At 42.6% G+C, this 21,688-nt stretch overlaps 1 protein-coding gene across 13 annotated transcripts in view; it reads left to right on the forward strand.

Moving 5' to 3' along the window:
- Window positions 1–13,527, forward strand: part of adgrb1a (adhesion G protein-coupled receptor B1a) — a 153,445-nt gene extending 139,918 nt beyond the window's left edge. For 12 of the 13 annotated variants that reach the window (XM_020637016.3, XM_020637017.3, XM_020637013.3 and 9 more), the window contains 7 exons: window positions 654–825; window positions 2,102–2,197; window positions 2,296–2,335; window positions 5,131–5,795; window positions 7,909–7,944; window positions 8,130–8,288; window positions 11,737–13,527. In XM_020637016.3, coding sequence (XP_020492672.1) covers window positions 654–825; window positions 2,102–2,197; window positions 2,296–2,335; window positions 5,131–5,795; window positions 7,909–7,944; window positions 8,130–8,288; window positions 11,737–11,931 — 1,363 coding nt within the window. In that variant the 3' untranslated portion in view covers window positions 11,932–13,527. The remainder of the gene's footprint in view (window positions 1–653; window positions 826–2,101; window positions 2,198–2,295; window positions 2,336–5,130; window positions 5,796–7,908; window positions 7,945–8,129; window positions 8,289–11,736) is intronic. The other variant, XM_020637022.3, reaches the window with a different exon arrangement.
- The last annotated feature ends 8,161 nt before the right edge of the window (window positions 13,528–21,688 follow it).

Consider the following 21,688-nt stretch of genomic DNA (forward strand, 5'->3'; position numbering starts at 1 on the left):
CAAATGCAACCAGTCCATTTAAAAAGACGGAGAGTACAGTAGGAGCAGAATATTGCAAGCGGGAAAGTTGCCCCTCTCTCTCTCTCTCTCTCTTTCTCTCTCTCTCTCTCTCTCTGCTGCTCTGCCTCCTCTGTTTGTCTTTGCATTCTGTTTCAGCCTCATTACACTTGTTTCCCCCCCACTGCTCACCTTGCTCCCTCCCCTCTCTTTCCTGTGGCAATAGACCCTATATTGTTTGACTGAGCCATCTTAAACATACATGCATGTAATATATGTGAAGTATAAACATATATATCTACAGATTATGGATGTATGTTTTTGTGTGTGATAGTTACATGATTACCCGTTGTGATGTATTTATGCATGGACAGAGATGAAGGCTGCTAACACTATGCTAACAAGAGAACTATTAGGAGATTTGGTTTTAAGATTGTGTTAAGCATTGCTGCCTTTACGGATGAAAGAGAAATCGAGGTTATCTCCTGGAACTGTTTTGTATGGAAGCCTGCCCTTATGTGTCAAGAATCAGAACAAACCAGCTAATGTGAAATTTCTTTTTGAGCATAATCGTCAGAGAATGTTTTAGAACGCTTTCTATGGCCGTTGTTTAAGCGGTGCCGTCACTGACTGCCGTTCCTGTTCCGGTCCTGCAGGGCGTCGCTGTGGAGCTCCTGTGTGGTTCTGCCCCTCCTGGCCCTCACGTGGATGTCGGCCGTCCTCGCCATCACAGACCGGCGCTCTGCACTCTTCCAGATCCTCTTTGCCGTCTTTGACTCGCTGGAAGGCTTCGTCATCGTCATGGTGCACTGCATCCTGCGCAGAGAGGTATGTCACATGACCACCGGCTCTTAAACGTGCATTCTTCTTGAATTTTCATCTGAGGCTGGAAACGCTCCAGGGCGAGTTGACGTCCTGCTTTGATAGATGTTGAGTTTTTAGAATTTCTCGAATCAAGTGCAGGAAGAATTACTTGTGCAGAACGTTTTGAACCTGCAGTTTATTAATGGCTGTGTTGGTTCATCAGTAGCTCTGTCCATTCTTCCAATCAAAGCGTAACCATGACAACTGCTGGACAAACTGAAAGGATCCCCAGAGGAGGAATCCCACAGTTTTCCAGGACCCCTAAGGTTTATGCCATGCTCAATAATAATGATTATCTCAATAATAATCTATTCGAGAGCAAGCCATTAGAAAATTTGCACAAAAGTAATCAGAAAATTGAAAAAGACCAAGAACTTTGAGTTTTCTGTTTTTTCTTCATCACTAGAAGTGCACTGATTTACACAAGTCTTGTAGCAGCTCAGTCTGTATGGACCTGGGTTGGGAACTGGAGTGTCACTGGTTCAAGTCCCGGTGCATGGAAATGGGTCTGGTAGCTGGAGAGGGGAGGTGCCAGTTCACTTCCTGAGCACAAGGCAAACGCCCAGCTGCTCGGGCGCTCTTCCACGTGCAGCCCCCTCACCCTGACGTCTGTCCATCAGTGCACATCCATTCGTTCCTGTTTCTGCATATTTGTGTGTAGCATGTCTCAATAACAAAGTGTCAAAGTAAGTTTGTGAAATACAACAAAACATAGTTTTAAATAAAAATGCTCTGAGAGAGAGAGGGGGAGCAGACTGGGAGAGGAGAGACAGGCAATTCTGCGGAAGAAAATGATAACCTTATTTTAACACAACATAAAAGATGTAGACTTGTAAGCGATATTGTCTTACCTTATATCCCGTTTGAATATATATCTGTATATCTTAGATACTCCATTTTTTGCACAGCCCTTACTGTTCACGTGCCGTTGTTTTATGTCTAAGGAAACATACAATTTCAAATGTATTAGATCCCTGACACAGCTACAGCTGTCAGTTCTTTTTTGGGAAACCAATTAGTAGAGGTAAACTGCATCTCGACTGCTTTTTGGAGGCATCCAACCACAAGTCAAAAAATTCAAGTATTATTTTATTTTTTTTCATGAATGTTGCAGCCTCAAGGGACCGCTTCCAGGACGTCAGACTTTTCAGCCTTCATTATTAACGACCACTTAAGTCGGTATTTGTGAACACAATGTGTCTACCTGCATTACGTCCATGTTCTGTTCTTGTCCTCTCAGGTTCAGGAAGCAGTCAAGTGCCGAGTGGTGGACCGCCAGGAGGACGCTAACGGAGACTCAGGAGGATCCTTCCAGAACGGCCACGCTCAGCTCATGGTATGAATATGTTCATGTTTGTTTTGTTCGCCTTTTTCAGGATTTATTGTGACATATCGGCACACTTTAATACATCATTTATGGTTCTCTGTCCTCAGACTGACTTTGAGAAAGACGTGGATATTGCTTGCAGATCAGGTAAGTTCCGGGTTGAGTGTGTTTGATGTTGTTTTTGTGCGTGTGATTTGACTTTGGGGGGAATGCTATTGAAAAGCTACAGATGTCTCTTTGTGTATTCTGACTGATTCAACATTCTCAGCGTTGTCAGAACAGATGTGCGGCGTGTTCCCCCCTCCTCAGTTCTGCTCCTGTGTCTTACAATCAACATCACAGCCGCCTCCCCTTCACCGAGGAGCTGTTTTGACAAGGAGTTACAGAACGTTACAGCTGCATAAGGCAGTTTAGCCCGGGATGATAGGAGTGGGATGAACGTGTGTGCCGAGCAGTTTCTATGCAGATGAATAGTGCTGTGTGAGCCTCTCCTACACGGCTGCTCTATAATTAAGTCCCCTCCCGACAGTGCCGCATCAGATACTGGCTGTGCTCTGATATCCGCTGGGAGTGAAAAATCTGATTATCTCTGGAGACAGGATATCAAGAAAAAGCATCTGGAGCATAAAAGCTATTGAGACACAGTCAAGCCCGATGGAAAAAAAAAAAGAGCAGCGTGAGATGATTGTCTTTTTTTTCTTCCCTCATGTCAAATAGGAGGAGGCAACACAAGAGTGATTGTGTTGAGTAGCGGTTGGACGAAATATCAATATGGCAATGTATTGTTGTCCTGACTCGTGATTCAATTAACAAATTACCGGTGACAAATATAGATTTTTTTCTTTTTCTTTCAATTGAACAGAAAATACAGCGCTCAGATTTCCCTGACATTTCCACTCGCCGCATCACTACGTCACGCCTCCTCGTGGTGGTGACATTAATGAGGGTGGTGTGGACAGATGTTCTTTGGCCCAAGAAGTTGACATCTGGATTACAAAAAAATAATAATAATAAATGATGAAAACAATTAAGACATGACGCTTCATAAGAGGGGAGACTGACGCCAAGTTGGAGTGAATTAATCACGCCGCACCTCCGGGGGTTGAGAAACAAAAGTAATGTGGAGGTTAAAAAGAAAAACCTGCTGTTCCTCGAGGTTCCAAAAGCTTATTATGTAATCATGAACACTATGAAATTAACATCTCTGCACTTTAAAAGTATATAGCCGACAAGATGTTTGAAATCCCATGTCCACTTGTGCAGCATGAGGATCGTTACAACAGCAGGTCAAGAGTCTTAATTAGTGATTGGATTCACCTGTGGAGGTCACCTCGCGTCGAGAAACTCAACATGCATGTCTCACTTTGCACCGACGAAAGTCATAGACGGATTGAAATGTCTGCATAAGTAATTTGTCTCTGTTCGGCCCGACTATGGTTCAATATGAAAAATTTCTCCAATTTTATCTCCTGTTTGAGAAACCAAATTGGAGTGAATTAATCATGCTGCACGTCCGGGGTTGAGACACAAAGATAATGTGGAAAAGTGCAAAAAAAAAAAAACGGCCTTTCCTCGGGTCTCCAAAAGTCCAGAAAGTCCCATTTACATTGAGAAGAGAAGAAATTCTGTTTATTGATGGGTGAAACATCTCGTTTTTTGACGGGGTCCAACACAAAAAACACAACACGCACAACATACACACATTAGGGTTCTCACACACCCATCCGCCCACATATTCCTCCTGGAAAGCCACAGCACCCACACAAAACCATCAGAGGTACACATGATGACACATTACGCCATCAAGAAAACAAAATATATGATATTAAAGGGGCAAGAGGACATTACCACTAGAAGCAGCAGCATGATTTCTAAGGTCTAACATCAGTGTTTGAATGTTTATATGACATCAGAAAATGAACATTTTTACGATTCTGATTGAACCAGACTTGAGTTTTGGTCGAAGGTTGGTCCAGTCTCTGTCCAAACCTGGGTCGGGCTCATTGACTGAGGAAGTCTGGCAGCAGCTTTAAGGACACGCAGCGTGTAACCTTCTGGCTACGATGCTCAAAAACGATTTTTAATAGGGTTGTTTTTTTTAATCTGTGGTGTAAAGCAAACTTCATGAACCATGTTTTCCCTATTAAAAAAAAAACACACATTTAGTAAAAACTATAAAGTCAAACAGCATAAAAGGCTGCGATGTATCTCTGTTTATTCTATAATTCCACTAAAAGGTTGAAGAACTCTGCAGCTCCGCTCTGCAGAAGCTCACTGCGATAAATTACCATTAAGTATTTAGCTTAAGGACTTTCTTTTTAAAGCCTTGAGATTTGCATTTTGGTCGTCACCATCTGGTTGTTTATCCTGGGTTTTTTTTTTTGGTTTTTTTCCCCGGTGGTTGGGGCCCAAAAGTCCATATTTTGACAAACGAGACACACACATTGTAAGCCTATTCCTCCAAATTAGATCTAGTGAAATGCAGAAAAGCCCTAAAGAATAACATGGTTTATCATCTGTTATACTCTTAATGACATGTGTTGAAACTTGTGATTGAGACCATCAACTCATTAGGAACATGTTTGCTGAGGTAATAAAATCAGACTTACAATCTGACTTCCCTTTGCAAAATACGAGTCATCCCTTGCTAGCTATTAGAAAGAGCGCAGGTTTGAAATCTCTTCAGCGTTGGCTACACTTTTCAACTTTCAAACTCCCCTCTCCTCTCCTTTTCCTTTTTTTTTTTAATTTAAGATTTATTTTTGGGCTTTTTGTGCCTTTAATTGAGAGATAGGAAAGTGGAACCTGGGCCGCCTGCTTGGAGGACTACATGGAGGATACATGGAGCGCGCCACTGCGCCCTCCTCCCTCCTCCCGTCCTTTACTTTCTCTTTTTCCAGCTTTCTGTCTCAGACCGTCTCTTGTCTTTCTGTCGCCTCCAGGCACTGTGAAGCGCTCCTCTCTTCAGGGCGAAGAGAAAGCCTCCGCTGGGACCCTCACCCTTCAGAAGGGTTCCAACTTCAACACCATGCCGGCCAGCATGGCCAAGGTCCACCTCCAGAACGTGGCCGATTACACCAGTCACACCCTCACACTGCGCAGGGAGAAGGGCGCCGCCAAGGGAATCAGCACCGAGCTCCCCGGGGCCAAATCCATCTACATCTGTGACGGGGAGCTCTTCAAGCAGCTGGACGGAGAGCTGCCGCGGGGGAACGGCGAGGGCAGCAGCTCCGAGGGTCCCGGCAAAGGCCAGGGTTACGTCATCCTACCGACGAACAACACGGGCACGATGAAAGCGTCCAAAGCGGGGAAAGAAGATCAGGCGGCCAAGTACAACATCGGCATCGAGCAGCTGCCGCAGACCAGACTCGTCCACCTGGTGAACCCGGTCAGCGGGGAACCAATGCCTGGATTCGGGCTGAAGACCCTTCCTGCCGACCAGATCAGCGTGTCGTGCTCTGACAGAGACTCGCCCGCTCACAACCTGCAGAGCATGCCCAGAGACCCACAGGTGGCCAACAGTATGGGTGACGGAGGAGACCCCGGAAACTGTGGTGTGATGTCCAAGAGTGAGACCGTCTCCACGTTGTCCATGAGCTCACTGGAGGTAAGACGACCGAAGATCTCGTCAAAAGTTATTCATTCTCTCTGCACTCACAGCTGACACCCTTAAAACCAGACATGCATGTTAAGTTTTGTTTTGCTCTTTTGATGCTTAATTCTCAGGACCGCCCTTCAACACCCCAACCTTTGTTAATGTGTGTTTTACGGTAAATTCAGGATTACAACAGTCACGCCATACTTAAAATTCTGTCGATCTCAGTTGATCTTGTTGACTGTTAGACAAAAGTATTACGTTCCTACTTTAAACACTTTAAATCTTATGCCAACACTTTCTGTACAGATGGTAGATTGTAATGCTGTGTATTTGCAAGATTTAGGCAATGCATTTATGATATGCAATGCCCCTCCCACACACACAAAGTTGATACTACCTAGCGTACCACTTGGCCCCTATTGGCCCCCCAGAACCCAGTTTTGTGGACAGATTGGCAGCAAGAGAGCCAAGACCTCTCTGTGGTTGTCAAGTGAGAACATGGCTTCCCAGTTGTTTCGTCCAGTTAGTCATATGACAGCTGACAGTGAGCTCCAGCAGCCCTGAGCTCCTTCTCCGTCCACGCCAGCTCTTACCACCCAACCTATTCACACACAGAACTTCTTTACCTTCACCTTCCTTATCACATTGCCATCACAGCCCAAACATCATAACCAGCCTCAAAAAGGCCTAGTCTTCATTCATTCCAGTTCCAGGTTTTGACAACGCTGATATTAGTTAGATTACCAATTGGCCCCTATTGGCCGCCAGAACCCAATGTTGTAGACAGATGGGCAGCAAGAGAGCCAAGACCTCTCTTATGGTTGTCAAGTTGGAACACCTCTACCTAGCTTATCCCCAAAACCAGAAAGCAAATATTCCAAAAAAGAACGGCAAAGAGAACACAACAGAAAATGGAAAAACACAAAGAAAGTCTACAGAGAGATCTTTGGAAGAGGACTGGGGAAACATGAAACATGTGATTTGAATACATTTGAGAATAAAACTGTGTACATATATCAAAAGGAGATGCAGAATGGTGAGTACGACGTGACTGTTGTATGAATTGAAATGATTGCTTTGAAAAGAGACATGTTAATGAGTTTACCATGAGAGTTCTGGTGCTTCTCCACATCCTCACTGTGCATATTGATCATAAGCAAACCTGCCTGTATGTGTTCATGCCATTACGCTGCCGTTCTTCTCTTACCGCATCCATATATCAATGTTTGTTCTACTTCACATCATGACGGTTTTTCTGTTTCGTTTCCTCATCTGTTGATTTCCTTTTTAATACAGCCATCAAGTCAACAACAGCCACAAGTCGTCTTTTCTTTCTCCACCCTCATGTGTTTTGCATGTTTTTTGGCCACAAGCTGTGTTTGACCGACGCAGCGTTGGCCCAGTGTGAAAATGGTCAACTTGGGAGCCGGACAATAATCAACTAAATATGTATTCACAGTTATTAATATCAAGATTATTAATTAGTCCCTCCTCCCCCCTTTCCCCGAGCATCACTGAGCTTTATTTCTTGTAGGCCCTTTGATACTAAATAAACAGCAACAAGCCCACTTTATCGCATTCATAACACAAACACTGCATCACAAGAAGTATCTCATCTGGCCCCAAGTAGGGACCGCCTCTTCTTAGGGTTAGTTTTCACTCCTCGCTCCTGGTGCAGACAGCAGTGATAGGACGAGATGACACAGTGTTCAGCTCACAGCTCGCCACCCTGGACATCTGCCTGCTGGTGTGTCGTTTCACTCCGGGGCAAAAAAAAAAAAAAACACGCTTCCATAATGCCGTGCGAGGCTGCAGCTGCCACAGCAGCCCGAGGAGCCCTGAAGGTCAGGCTTCCTCGTTCGCCACTCGGTGATGGAGTGACAAAAAGGTCATTCGGTCACAATCTGTTTCGCAGCAAACTCGCGCCAACAGGGTGAGGAAAGAGACCAGCAGAAAAACCTTTCTTTTTCCCTCCCTCATGACTCACCACTTTTTCCTGTCTTGACTGGCTGACGTGGAGACACACGTTCAAACAGTTAAACGCTGGAGCATTCTGTCTGCTCACATGGCACGCCGTGTCAAAACACATCTTTAATCTCTCTGTCTCATCTCCCCCCCCCAGAGACGAAAATCACGCTATGCAGAGCTTGACTTTGAGGTAATTTTTAGTCTCTTTGATTCCAGAGTTTTCTAGACTTAAGAGCAAAAACAGCTGATGTCTCTTGGTTAGATATTCAGACCTCTACATGTGTGCAAACATTTTATTAGATCTATTCAAAGTTTGGGTGTGACTTCAGCCTGTGCTGTTTGCCTCATACATAACAATGCAATATCCCTGTGTAGAAGATAATGCACACCCGGAAACGCCACCAGGACATGTTTCAGGACCTGAACAGGAAGATTCACAGTGCAGACAAGGATAGAGAGTCTCCACCTGTTGATGCCAAAGCTGCCAAACGATGGAGCGTGTCCTCTGCCAGCAGCGACAAGACCAACATGAGTGTAAAGAGTTTAACTTTATTCTGTCCCCACCCCCCCCCTCCCCTCCCCTTATATCTAATGTTGTTCTCCTTTTCTCTTATCATTAACACAAATCGCCACGCTTTGGTGGAGTTGACTGTTTAATTATGAGTGCAGCCGTTGAAATAGATTGCATTTTTAATCTTCTTACAATGTCAGTGCCAGAAGGAATTAGCTGTGGGGGGGCATCAAGGGGGCGTAATTGTGGGGTGGGAATACAAACTACATGTACAAAGTAGGCCTGGCACACTTGGTCCCTCCAAATGTGACACATTTTTAAAGGTTTTATCAAATCATGTAACTTACTATAGTTTACAAGTGACAAGGCAGTCGAGATATCAAGTTGTCGTTGGTGAGCTTTCCTGTTCCTGTAAGCGTATTCATTCATTAGTTATTTATTTAGAAATGTCTCTCTTCTTTCATTGCCTTGGCCAGTTATTCTCAGCGTGTCTTAATATTGAAATAGACATGCAATACTAAGTGCACTCTAAAGGCCGGATACACTAAGAATGGATTGCGGCCGGTTCAACACTTTGCTCCCGCTATCTGCTTCACCTCAAGGTCTAATTCAGACTGCAGAGAGCGCCAATGATATTCAGGCGACAAACACGCCCAGAAGTTGTTTGCTCTTGTTTGTTTTTTTTATCTGAATGTCGAGAGGAGCTAGTCTATCTGGACCTCAGTCCTCTCAGTCTAAAGACACTTTTTTAATACCCATTCTTTCCTCTAAAACGTTGGCTGCGTCTTATACATCAATATACCAATATAAAACGCAGACAAACGGTCTCCCCCAAGAGTGCAGCTGCTGAAATCACACACTGAACGTGAGGTGATGCTTTTGAAAATTCATCCCCATTCATTGTGTAATGCAAGCTGATTGCAATATGTTCTGGGATACATAGCCATACACAACTGGCTGGCTGCACTACTTTTTAAAAATCTTTTCTCAAAAGCCACCGTAAAGCCTCACCATCCTTTGTGGATTCAAGCCCTTAGTTTGCTGCATTAAATTAACAAAACCTACAGTCAGAAATGGATGACGTACAGAGACGACTTTAGTCCGGTGGTCCTGATAAGGTGCTTTTTGTTGTTCAGCACAGCAGATTAATGAAGGATTGAAGAGACCCCCATTACCCCCTTTGCGTTTTCTTGTATGATATCCTCCTTGCCCCTTCAAAATAAAAAAAATCTTTACAGTTACCAAATAAAATCCCCCTCTCTCACCTTGGACTGAAAGCCAGTTCGACATCTACTCGAGTCTGGCCTTGACTTTGACTTTGCCCATCTCTCTTTAACTCTGATACGCTAACGCCGTCTTGGCAGCAGATGGTTGTCATTTCCTTCTGCTGCAGAAACTTCGATCGCCACTTGTTTAACAGCTTTGGAGTCAAACTGTCTCTAGATTGGAGCCTCTCAGGTCAGGGTAACAGCAACTTGACGCTGATACAGAAGCAGAAATGAGAGTGAATCACACAGTGTTAGCACAAGTTGAAGAGGCAGAGAGATCAACTCCTACCACGCTGGATACAAGATGTGTCTTTGAGAATGTGTCTCAGCCACATTCATGTTTAAACCCATGTTAGCATGCTGTGCAGTTCTATGTGCACGAACCAACTTTGGGCTGAATAAGAAATCAACCATCCATTATACTGAGATTTGTTGATGGTAATAGGAGTACTTCGAAATGGTTATACATTTGGATTTGAAAACTGCTCATTTTGAAGCTGGAGGTTATAAATGTTTAGCATAGTTTAGCATAGCTTCAGTCAGGTCACTTTTATTTATAAAGCAAATTAAAAGAACCACTGGAGTTTACTCCGGGAAGTTTACAGAGAAGGCAGATTTGAATCTCTCTGAAGAAATAACTTTTGAAATACAGTTTCAAAGTTTTTATTTGTATTATTGTGTCATACATACATTTCTATGCCCAGCTTAGATGGGATCACATGACACCATGAATTTAGACGTTCCAGGATCAGAGTGCAGTCGGTCTATTCATTGTCATGAAACAAAAAGAGAAAGCAGAAGCAAGACAAACACTAACTAAACAGAATATCTTCTTTCCAAGCTTTTGATAGAAAATGAGCTTGGTGTTTCCAGGTGTTTTGATTTCATAATTGTCACATTATATCACATCGCATCCAACCGTCATGTTGTCATTTCAAGTCAACTGAAATGATGGAGTTTTAGTTTACATTGAAATGATGCAACCGTAGGTCACACCGTCATGCTGTCAGCTTCCATATGTTCAATAAAGTTAAAAAAAAGAAAAAAGCCAAATAATGTGAATAGTCCTGGAGACCCTTTGACTGTAAATATCAACTTCTCTGGTGTAAATATTGTATATGAAGCCCCTACTCCATTAACAGTTTGTCTTTACATTGTCTCCTGGCTTCACTGCAAAAAACAAAAAAATAAGCAAGAGTATTTGTCAATTTATTGTAAAAAAAACACCCCAACTCTTGAAGCATATTACAAGCAACATTCACCAGACCGGTCCAAAAAGAAGCTTGTAATTAAGTTTATATAATCTGCCAATGCAGCAAGCAAAGTTCCAGCAGTTACAGTTTAGAAACGTCACTCCCCCTTCCTATTGGATCGAGGTGAAGTCTCCGGAGAATATCCTGCTGCGTTCTCACATCAGTACAGTCGGACTTGCTGCAGAAACAAAAGTCCTAGGGGGTCTGGCAGGTGAAACTCCGGGTGAAGTCAGTGTGAAAAATGTGGCTGTTTGCGTTCACATACACAGAAATATCCTGAGTGTTTCAGGAGTTTTCTGCAAGTGTGAAAGCCCTATAATATGGATAACAAGACAAAGTAAATTCAAATTGCTATCGGAAAGATATATTTACTTATTAAAAGCAATTCAAGCCTTTTGTTCTTGTGCTTTTATATCTTAAAATAAGATGCTCATCTGGACGTGTCAGCTGAAAGTGTAATATGTGGTTTTACTAGAAAGAAGAGAAATTCAATTAGTATGCTAATATTTGAGTTCATAGTGAAGGTGAGGACAAGAGACCTGCTTACTGATTTTCAAGATACTAAACGAGAGGACTATCCTTTCCATTACCACAGGAAAGGTCACGCAATATGTTTGAGATTATTCCAGAAGAATGACACGTCTATTGGAAAGACACAGTTATGGGTAAGAGTTCTCCCTGCAGCGATTTCTGGTGGGGGTCTAGGTCAGCTTTAACCTCAGGAAATCTGACTTCAGCCCTGAATTGAATGACAAAATGCTCCAGACTTTCTTAAGAGTAGAAACATTCTGTATATGAATGGTAGTAAAGGCAGAAAGATAAAATAAAAAAACAGATGAGGTCAAGTAGGTCCTTCTGAAGAACTCACAATATAACTTCTGAATTATATCATAAATGTGGCTCTCTCAGAAAACAAGAGTTTTTTTTCTTCTCTTTCTTCTTCCCCTCAGGACAAGCAGCAGACCCCAAGTAAGAGGGCGTGGGAGGGCATCAGGAAGACCCACTCCCCCCCGTCCTGGGTGAGGAAGGACCTGGAGACGGTGGCGGCCTCCCCTCTGGAGCTGCAGACGGTGGAGTGGGAGAAGAACAGCGCCACCATCCCTCTGGTGGGCCAGGAGATCATGGACCTCCAGACGGAGGTGTGACCCAAAACTGTCCGGATTCATACCCCACAAGTCTCCTATTTGTTTTTCCAGACAAACAAGCAGACACCCCCCCCACACACACACACACTGCCCTGCTCTGTTCTTCTACCCGAAGGGCTGGATGAAGCCCACCGTGAGAACGTGAGGGGAGAAGGAGGAGGAGGAGGAGGAGGAGGGAGGAGAGAGAAGAAGTTGAAATATCAGAAAAATTCATGAAAAACTGATTCAAAAAAGAGGCGGGAACATGGCGTCTCTTTCTGTGTTCTTTTCTTTTGACGTTTGGATGGTGTTTTTTGTTTTGTTTTTTTGTCTGCTGGTCATCTTTTTGTGTATGATCTCAGATACCTTGACGGCCCACATGGGAGACGGGATTCTGCAACTATATGTGCATCATATAGTAATGTAATAAAACAGCATAGCAACGGTAACCATGCGATGTTTACCCCTGAATTAAACGAGTACAACGTAATAATCATGATCATGTTTTGTTTTTTGTTTGTTTTTTTTTCACTTTTGAGAGTATCGTTGCCTCTCTGTTCTTGCTCTCTCTTTCTCCTGATGAACGCCGATGTTGAAAAGACGCCTCTGGACATATTTTCTTTCATTCTTATCTTCAAAAGGGAAAACAACAACAAGCGTTTCAGGAGGCAGACTACCAAAACAGACACCCATGTGCCCCCTAAAATGCCGTTTTCCCTCCCCCCCAACGTTACAACCCCTCCTGAAAACCCTGCTGGCTCTAGAACCTCTGTGACCCTAGGGGAGGGGGAGGGCAAAATCAGCCCTGCGGTGACAAGGAAGGGTGTCGACACGAGCCCAAATGGCAACCGACGGACACCTCAGAGACGCCAGAGAGCGGGCCGGCGGGCTTTGCACTCTCAACCTCAATGCCGCAAAAAAAACGTGGACGTCGGCGTCGGTGCATCCACGCTGTTTTGGACGAACAAGCAGGCCGGGTGCAGTGAATGCAAAATGAATGGTCGAAGATGCAAAAGGAAAAGGGTACTTGTGTATGTATGTGTGTGTCATGGGAGATGAATATATGAGTAGATCTATAAATATATATGGTATGAAGATGATCTGGGTTAATGGCGCTCGGGTTCATTGGAGGGTTGCACACAGAGAAAGCACAAAGGCTCACTCAGAGTCCTGATGTACAGCATTGTAATTATTTCAACAGAGTTCTACAGAATGGATTTTAGCCTATAAATATCTTTCTTACTGTGCTTGGGGATAGTTGTTCTCATTATTATTAATATGAACATGATTATTCTGATACTGACCCCTCCCCCTCCCCTGTCCTTTCAGGGTACTGGACTATACGAGTGTTCTGTATCGCAATGTAACAGTGTGTGTTTTGATATCACCGCCAGTCACTCCCTCAGATCTGTATTTGTCAAAAAAACCCTGACCTCGGACCCCTCTTAAACCCACTCCCACCCTGCCACACATGCCCCCTCCACCTCCTCCTCACTCCCCTTTTTATTTTACTGGGGTCGCCTCTTTGTTAATGTACAGTTTTCAGAGCACAAAATGAATGTGTCTTATTTCTAATAAAAGCATATAAGCATACAATAAAAAAAAAAAACAACCTCCCTCTTCTTGTTTTTCTCAGATTTGTTTGCGCAAAATGTTTTTTCATCATGGTGATCGCAGCCGGATGCAGAGACGTGTTTATTTTGTAACTTTTGGCGCCCCCTGTGGAGTTGGGAAGGCACTGTTAATCTGCACCTGTTTAGCAAACCACACAAAGGCATCGAGGCTTTGATGATCTCTCTGGTGGTTTAGTTTATTTTAGAGTATTTAAATTTTATTTCGGTCTGTTTGAATATCCAGCTAAAACTCATCACTAGAGCTTTAAAATAAGACCGAGTCACTTTGACTGAACAGTGCCCCCTGTGGCCACAGGTAGGAATGACAGTATTAGAAAATTTAACTTTCTATTTGAGGTAAAACAAGGTAGAGTCTGTTGCTTGTATTGAATGTGTTATTACAACAATGTAATGTATGCTTCAGGTATGATAGTCAGGGGCGTGTCCAGACTTTTTTGAATGGGGTGACCCAACTGGAGCACTGACTGAAGTTAATTTATTTCTCCTTTGTGTCTTAACAGTAATCAAAATTACTTTTAAGCAGGGATGAAAGTAGATTAAAATGATTGCTGTTGCTACTGCAACCTTCATGGCTTCATATTTTTCACCTCTCCTTAGTATTTTATAGGAAGAATGTTGACTTTTTGATCCAGTAGATGTCGCCCAGTACCAGCATGAAACCAAAACAAACTTCTGTATGGCGACAGCTCCACTGTCCTGAAGCCTCCGCTCTCCTCCAGCGACACACCTCCAACCCCTCTCCACTCGTGTGCACATGAAGGAGTTATCAATAAGAACGCACCAGAATTAAGAACTATTAAGCGCACGCTGGGGACGAAATTTTCCTTGGTTCTCGAGAGTCTTGCATTGTTGTGTTAGCAGGCTAATGTTAGCACGCTTTTGTTAGCTCGTAGCTTCATATTGCACTTACATTGACACAGAATGACAATGATTGAAAGACACTTAAGTGACATCCAAATAAGCAGTGATTATGTTGTTCTTTCCTCTAGTCCTGGACTCAAACAGCTTTATACTCAAGGCCGTCCCGTCTATGTAAACATGATGTAAACACGGCTCTGACAACAATACAGTTGGCGGGACTCGGGCGTCTCACTCATTGTAGACAGTCATGACTCAGAGAGACATTTACAGGATATACTTGATTTCTGCTGTATTTATGTGTAAAATGTTGCACATTCTGGAGTAGAAAGAAATTAGAAACACTTGACATTGTGTATAGCTAAATATTGTTTTTCATGCTTCAGTTTCTATAGGGGTTAGCGTTCAGTTTTTTGTGGACTCCTTCCTTTCCTAAGAACGTCTCTCGTGAAAATAGGTCTGCAAAGTAAATATTTACAACTTAAAGTACTGACAAAACAAAATCTACACTACACTAACAAAGAAAACTACAAGCAGTGACTTGCAACACAGACTTGTCCTTCCTCCGGTAAGAAAAATAGCCAATCATAGTTTGAGGTTTTGGGGCGGCATCTTAGATTGTAAGGGGGGCCCATGTCACCCCTGACCACTCCTCTGGACACGCCCCTGATGCTAGAGTATCACATACTTAAGCAGTGACATAAGAAGAGCCATAAAGTCAGCAAACTCGCTCAATGATTTTGATACACAGCGGTATGTATGATTAAAAAAGGATATAAAATTCAGTCATTGTTTGCTTACATTTCATATTCTCTTCAGGGGGATTCTGGTATTTCTTTTCCTTTCAAATTCAACTTGAAATCACGCACAACGCTGCAAGGCTGCCGGGGGAGTGCTGCTCTCCAGTGCTGAGAACGTGATTGGAAGAACAAACCCTTTAGCAGACTTATCCTGAGATTACCCCAACATACAGTTACCTCATTAGCTGAAACTTTGTCCATGTTTAGTATGGGCATCAGTGTGTTTTTAAATGGGGGTCAACTTTTATTGTCTAACTCGTAACTCACAATGAATATTTGGTGTGAACACATTTTAAAAAGGCTGTTTTGACAGCTTGATAATAATCGCCTCGTCTGACAGCATGACTGACAGACACATAAAAGTAATCAATCTTTGTGTTGATTATCTCATTTCGATTTCAAGCTCATACGAAGACGTTGGCATTAACCTTATTTAGTTTCATGACCGTCTCAAAACTCCTCATGGGAGCTTTAAGTAGATTGAAGGAGGCCAAACCTGCATTACTAAAAGGGTCCAATCAGGAAGCTATGATTCAGTTGACAAGTAGTCATACGCTGTCCTGTAACACTGGTCAATAAATAGCAAATTACAACTTTACAACACTGAGCTAATGAAGTCACTGTCATGGTCATTAATGGTGCAGCTTTTAAATGGCACAGTTATGCAGAATGATGGTGGGTGTGCTGTTGTCATGAATCTGTCAGTGGGCGTCATCAACGCTGATTCACAGCTTGGCTCCTTTTCTGACTTTACTGTGGATCTGTCACTGCTCCACTTTGGTATAGAGGATGAAAAAGGAAGATAGTGCAGACGGATGTAGGGGTTTGTCCTTGGATTAACTCAGAAATACCATGACATGGGTGAGAGTGTGTTGCTTATTTTCTTATCATTGTTTGAAGACATGTAGTAAAGTGATCTTGTTTTTTGGAGACAGGAGCGAACATGTCTGGATAAGAGGGGGCAGCTGAAAAAGTACTAAGCCCCTAAATTGCCAAAATGTTTAATAATCTTGTGCGCACAATAATGATTTTCCTTACTTTTTGGGACCTCAGGGGATCCGTAGAAAAGAGTTATTGGTTGACAAATGCTATATTATCAGTTAACGATGGCGCTAGCTTTGTTAGCAAAGTCTGTCTGAAACTCATGGTAACTGATATTCATTTAAATGCTACTTTTCAACAAAATGTTCTCCCTGGAAAAAAAGTAAAAGCTGACACCTTAGAGTGTTTTCAGTTTGGCCGTGACAGCTAATTGTAGTAGTAGTTTTTCAAACCCAAGCTAGCCACATTCTGAAGACTAAGGCCCTATTTTAATGGCACAAATCAAAGTCAAAAGCACGTACTGTAGGACACAGTGGTTAGGGGTGTGTCCGAGAACATTTTGCTTATTGTGTAGCCCACAATCTGGGTGCTAAGTTAGGCGCAGGGGACAAAGAGGTTGGTTTGAATGGCTTGATTAATGCATCGGTGTGTTTTTGGAGTAACATGATTTAAACCGGTAAGAGTGTCAGCTCTCATTGCCTCTAAATGCCAAGGTGCGCCTGCAGGTCGACGCTTCTTTACTTACACAGTGGACTGTGTAAGTAATGAGAAGTATAGGCTTATTTTCTATGCAATCAAGCTACACTTTGTAAACAGTGGAGTCGCCACCTTCTGGTCTTTAGAATGAGTGCAGGTTTAATCAACTTTAACTGAAGGCAAATTCAACTTCTGACACAGTTTGAACACAACCTTTAAGCTAAAACAAATCTGAAACCATAGTCCTATATTTATGAACTCAGTCAGTCTCTGTGCTCGTCTCTGCCTCGTTGTGAAAACACACGTCGAGCCAGTTGTCATTTGTCCGTTTTTATTGAAATCCTCCGCTGAGAGCAGGTCTGTAATGTCAGAGGTCAAAGCAGTTCTCTCCCTGTGGGACTAACGCTGCGGGGCTGAAATGTAAAATACTGCGCTGTTATAAAACCTATTTAAACGTTCTTTCAGAGACAATTCAAGAGTAACAACAGCCAAATCTGTGAGACACAGAAAGAAACACAGTTTATAACGTTAGGGATGTGCTTGCATTTTTTTATTATTTTAGGCAGTGTGTATGATTGGATATGAGTGTCTATAAATACATTTATAATGGCCTGTGAATTACTTCCCATCCCTCAAGTGAGAAGCAATCTGGACAACAAGATGACGGCAGACGGCTAATAAAGATTTAAGCAGCAATAACTCGTCAGACAAATGCAAGCCAGATTTTAATAATACATCACTGACAAAAGAGCTGCAGTCCCAATAAGCAACGTTATGGAAGCAATAACTGAGCAAAATACCTCGACGAAGTGCACATTATCTACATGAAATGTCTTATTTTGCTAAGTAAACAATGTGGCTGCTTGGATTTCTTCGTGAGCTGATTAAAAAAGGGTCAATCAAAAAACTGTGGCTACAAAATCAGTTCCTCTACAGGGCGGTGTTTTATTGATGACGGTCATAAATTACGTCCTGTAGTGACATTCAGTCCCTTTAGTTTTACAAACAATATTAAACAGTCAATCATGTGAAGACTTGATTGAATTGATCCCTCGTCTCACAGAGATTTGGTCTTCAGGTCTTGACATAAAGAAATTCATCTAATATTATTATAGCTAACGTGATAAATTAGTAGGTGGTGGAGTCAAAAGTCATCGTGCAACCCTGAGTCAGATGGGGGCATTTCATTTTGGATGTGCTATCACTTTGTTCTTATGTGTTTTTTACTGTTGTCTTTAGTCACTTTAATCACAGTATAGTACACACTAATCTGCAAAAACAAGATGTCTGTTACAGGCTTGAACATGAGACACACAAATGTTACCATGAGACTCTACGCAGACTCAATTTCATTTTTGTGATCAATTTTTAAAACTTTGTCATTTACAATAAGGAAAAAACTAAATGTTGTGGTTTCATCAACATCCCACAAATATACAGGAGAGAGGAATCATATACTGTATATACATATAATCCCTTGTACAGTATGTACACCTGAATGTCTTGGAATGCACTAAGGCCCCCTACTCCAAAAATATCATTAAGTGTGTACACCCTTATTACTCCAGGTGGAGAGTGATATTGGTCGCCCTCCTATTTGTAGGCCATGGTTATGAAATATGGGTGAATGAAGAAGCCCGTTTGATGTAATTTTGCACAACTTATTTGTCTGTTGCCAGACAGAAATCAACTCAGACTCGATATTTGACTCATGAACAATCTTTTTATTTTGTATTTTGGTGCATAAACAATACACTGAATAAACATGGATGGAGCCTGAGTGACTTCGACTGTATGGGTGTGAATGTCTAGGTGTGACCTTTGTAAAAGTGCTCCGAGTAGTCAGAAGACTAAATAAATTGTCCATTTACCATTAATACACCTACTATGCTTTAAATTTGGAAATCAGACCCAAACAAAACATGAGACAGATGCTGTCAGACAGCTCTCAAAAACAACGATGAAAAAGTCGCTGTGGATGACAAAGATAGATTTCCACTTAACTTTTTACGTGACACACTTTTTGGCCCTCACCTCACCATGTGTTCACGTCTGACTCTGCTGGAAAATGAAGGCTGACTGACCTTTGGAGATTTCACAGCACTTTGGTTCGGAACAGCAACGCCTGTCATGACGAGCGTGTCAAACACACCCACAGACTCTCCCGTCACACGCTGAGTCATGCTGTAATAACAGTTTGAACTGCGATGACTTCACTTGATTTTTCCCCACCTCAGAGGCTAATTTTGGGTCACACTGCCCTCAGTGGCCTGGTGATGTAGCGTAAGAGAAAAGTGGCCTGTAACATCATTAGAATCCATCCAGACGCATTAACCTCACGTCATTAATTAGACCATCAGCGGGCATTAGCCTCCACATGTCCCCTGTCCTACAAAGGCCTGACAATAGCTATTAATGGACTGACGCTCTGATGACATTTCCTGACACTTGTCGCTGATCTCTTCAGTGAGTCGAGGTGTTTATGTGGCTGCAGGCTGCGGGGGAAGAGACGTGATGGCCAGAAGCAGCTGTTCAGTCACCAATCTGAGCCCACACAGCGGATGTTTTCAACGAGTCCCGTCCGCCGTCGGCACACTATAGAGTACAACAGTGTGATTCCAGAAGTGAAAATCCCATTCATTTTCATTATTAGCCATAATGTCCTGACCATCCCAGTTAGACTTACCTCAAGCTTCCTGAGTGTGAAGGGATTGTATATGCTCCTGTAGCACACAAGTTTGTATGAAATCAACCTTGATTTAAGAACATGGTTTATCTGTGATCTCAGGGAATTTAACTACACTACCCAAAATCCTAGGGTGTCACAGTGATGTCTCCAACAGGTGGTGTTTGCTGTAGCTGTGGAAATGTTTCACGTGCAAACACTGTAACGACAAAAGTCACATTCAAGAAGAAGGGATATCATTCGCAGTGGATTGTGGGATGCGTAGTTCCTCGACTCTTTCAATTTTCAACTTCAACTTTCAACTTTACTTCATTGTCCCCGAGGGAAAATTGTTTTTCGCAGCCAGGTGAGAACCACTTTGAGAAGAAAAAAACAAACAAACAGCAACCACATAGAACACAGGCACATAGAATCAGACGATAGAAACAACAGACATCGTGAGAGGAATTAAATACAGAAATACAGGACTTCATCAAGAAACAACAGAAGACTGAGAATGTTTAAAAAATGTCCATAAAACCATCATCAAAACCAGAATAAAAAACCCATTATCAGTCATCAGGGTCGTCATTGGAGTTCAGAAGCTTGATGGCCTGAGTAACTGACTCTGGAAATAAATATGTACAAAGTCTTGTACCTTTGCCCCTTTCTATTGGTGTCTTGGTTCCAGGCGTCAATCTCTTGATATGAGGATTTTCTGAAATGTCATTGGAGGATTTGAATGGGGAAATTTACTTCTGGAACCAGAGCTGCCCAAAAAAAATGGGCGATCAATGTCGAGCTCTGTTCACAAGCTTGCTTAAAGCTACACAAATTAGCTTGCTAGCTTTTTTTCCCCATAGTGGAAGCCATACGTAATGTTACTTCTACTGTGGAGGACATGGGAGTTATTTTTATAGATTCACTTTTAATAAAAAGTTGGAGTTAATCGGCAAAGGAAGACCTACACCATAGCTTAATTTGTAGCAGAAGCATCTGCTCCAACAACTAGCCATACACGTCGTGGGCTTTGTTTACATGTAATGCGGTGATCAGAGGGTAAGTGATTTAAAATCTATGAGGCCGCTGTGCTGCTGCTCTGTTGTTCAGATTTATTTGGGGAATCGCATAGAGCTGCTGGTCAGTCAGTAAATACACTTAAGTCAGTGATCATTATGAACTCATTCTGCATAGTGGCTGTTTTTACAAATAAACGTCTAATAATGGTATTTATGAACAATGTTACTTGTTTTTGGTGGTGGGTTCTAAAAATGCCATGATTGTTCACTACATTGTCCTGAAGTGTGTGTTGCTTGGTTGGCTGTGTGCGCTCTGCATTAGTGTGTATCCATACATGCGTTGTTGTTGGTCCTGTGTGGTATACAGTAGGTAGGAGGAGCGAAGCTGTCATGCATTTTGCGCACCAACTTGCTGTCAGCATATCCTGAAGCACACACTCTTTTTTTGTGTAATGATAGTTTGAGAGCAAGTTTTGCTTTTTGCTGATGACATCAGTTGTTTGTTGTCTGGGTGATGACTCTCTCCATGCTGTTTTATTTTTTGAAATGCTAAGGTCAGACTTCGCTTCTTAAATTCTGTCTGTCAGGCGTTACTTTTTCTGTTCTACATATAGGAGAAGGCTTTGCTTTTGTTTTCTGCGATCTTTCTTTTTTGTTCTTTAGTTGAGGCCCCTTAGTTTCAACAAGGGGAGATTAGCACAAACTTATATGATTGAAAATGTTGTGCTTCGAAGTTGGTGTCAAAGGTTTGTTTGTATCTTCCTGTTCCATCAAAACAATGCCTTTCTGTGGAAAGCCTGGTCTGATAAAGTGAAAACTCCTGATATTTCCCGGAGGTACTGTGTATGTCAACGCACACAACCAAATTTTTTCGCTCTGACTTCACCCGGAGTTTCTCCTGCCGGACCCTCAGTATTTTTTCCGCAGCAAGTCCGAGTGAGCTGATGTGAGAAAGCAGTGGGATATTCTCCGGAGAATTCACCTCGAGCCAATAGGAGGGGGGAGTGACGTTTGTATACTGTGACTGCTGCACGGTGCATAGAGTGTATACATGCGACCACTACGATCTCCAATCAAGTAATTAAACTGCTGCATTATGTTTTTTGTTTGTCAATATGTTGTTCTCCACTCTTTTGTGTATGTTGTTGGGACTACACGGAGCATTGATATAAAGCGTTGTTTTTTTACTAATTGGAGGAAGTCTTCACAGTTGGTTCCAAAATCTACTGGAAACCCTCAGAGGTCAAGACTGCAGGATCTCAGGGCCTGTGGTGTGAGAATCCC

Source organism: Labrus bergylta, chromosome 8, assembly GCF_963930695.1.
Source record: "Labrus bergylta chromosome 8, fLabBer1.1, whole genome shotgun sequence".
Lineage (NCBI taxonomy): Eukaryota > Metazoa > Chordata > Actinopteri > Labriformes > Labridae > Labrus > Labrus bergylta.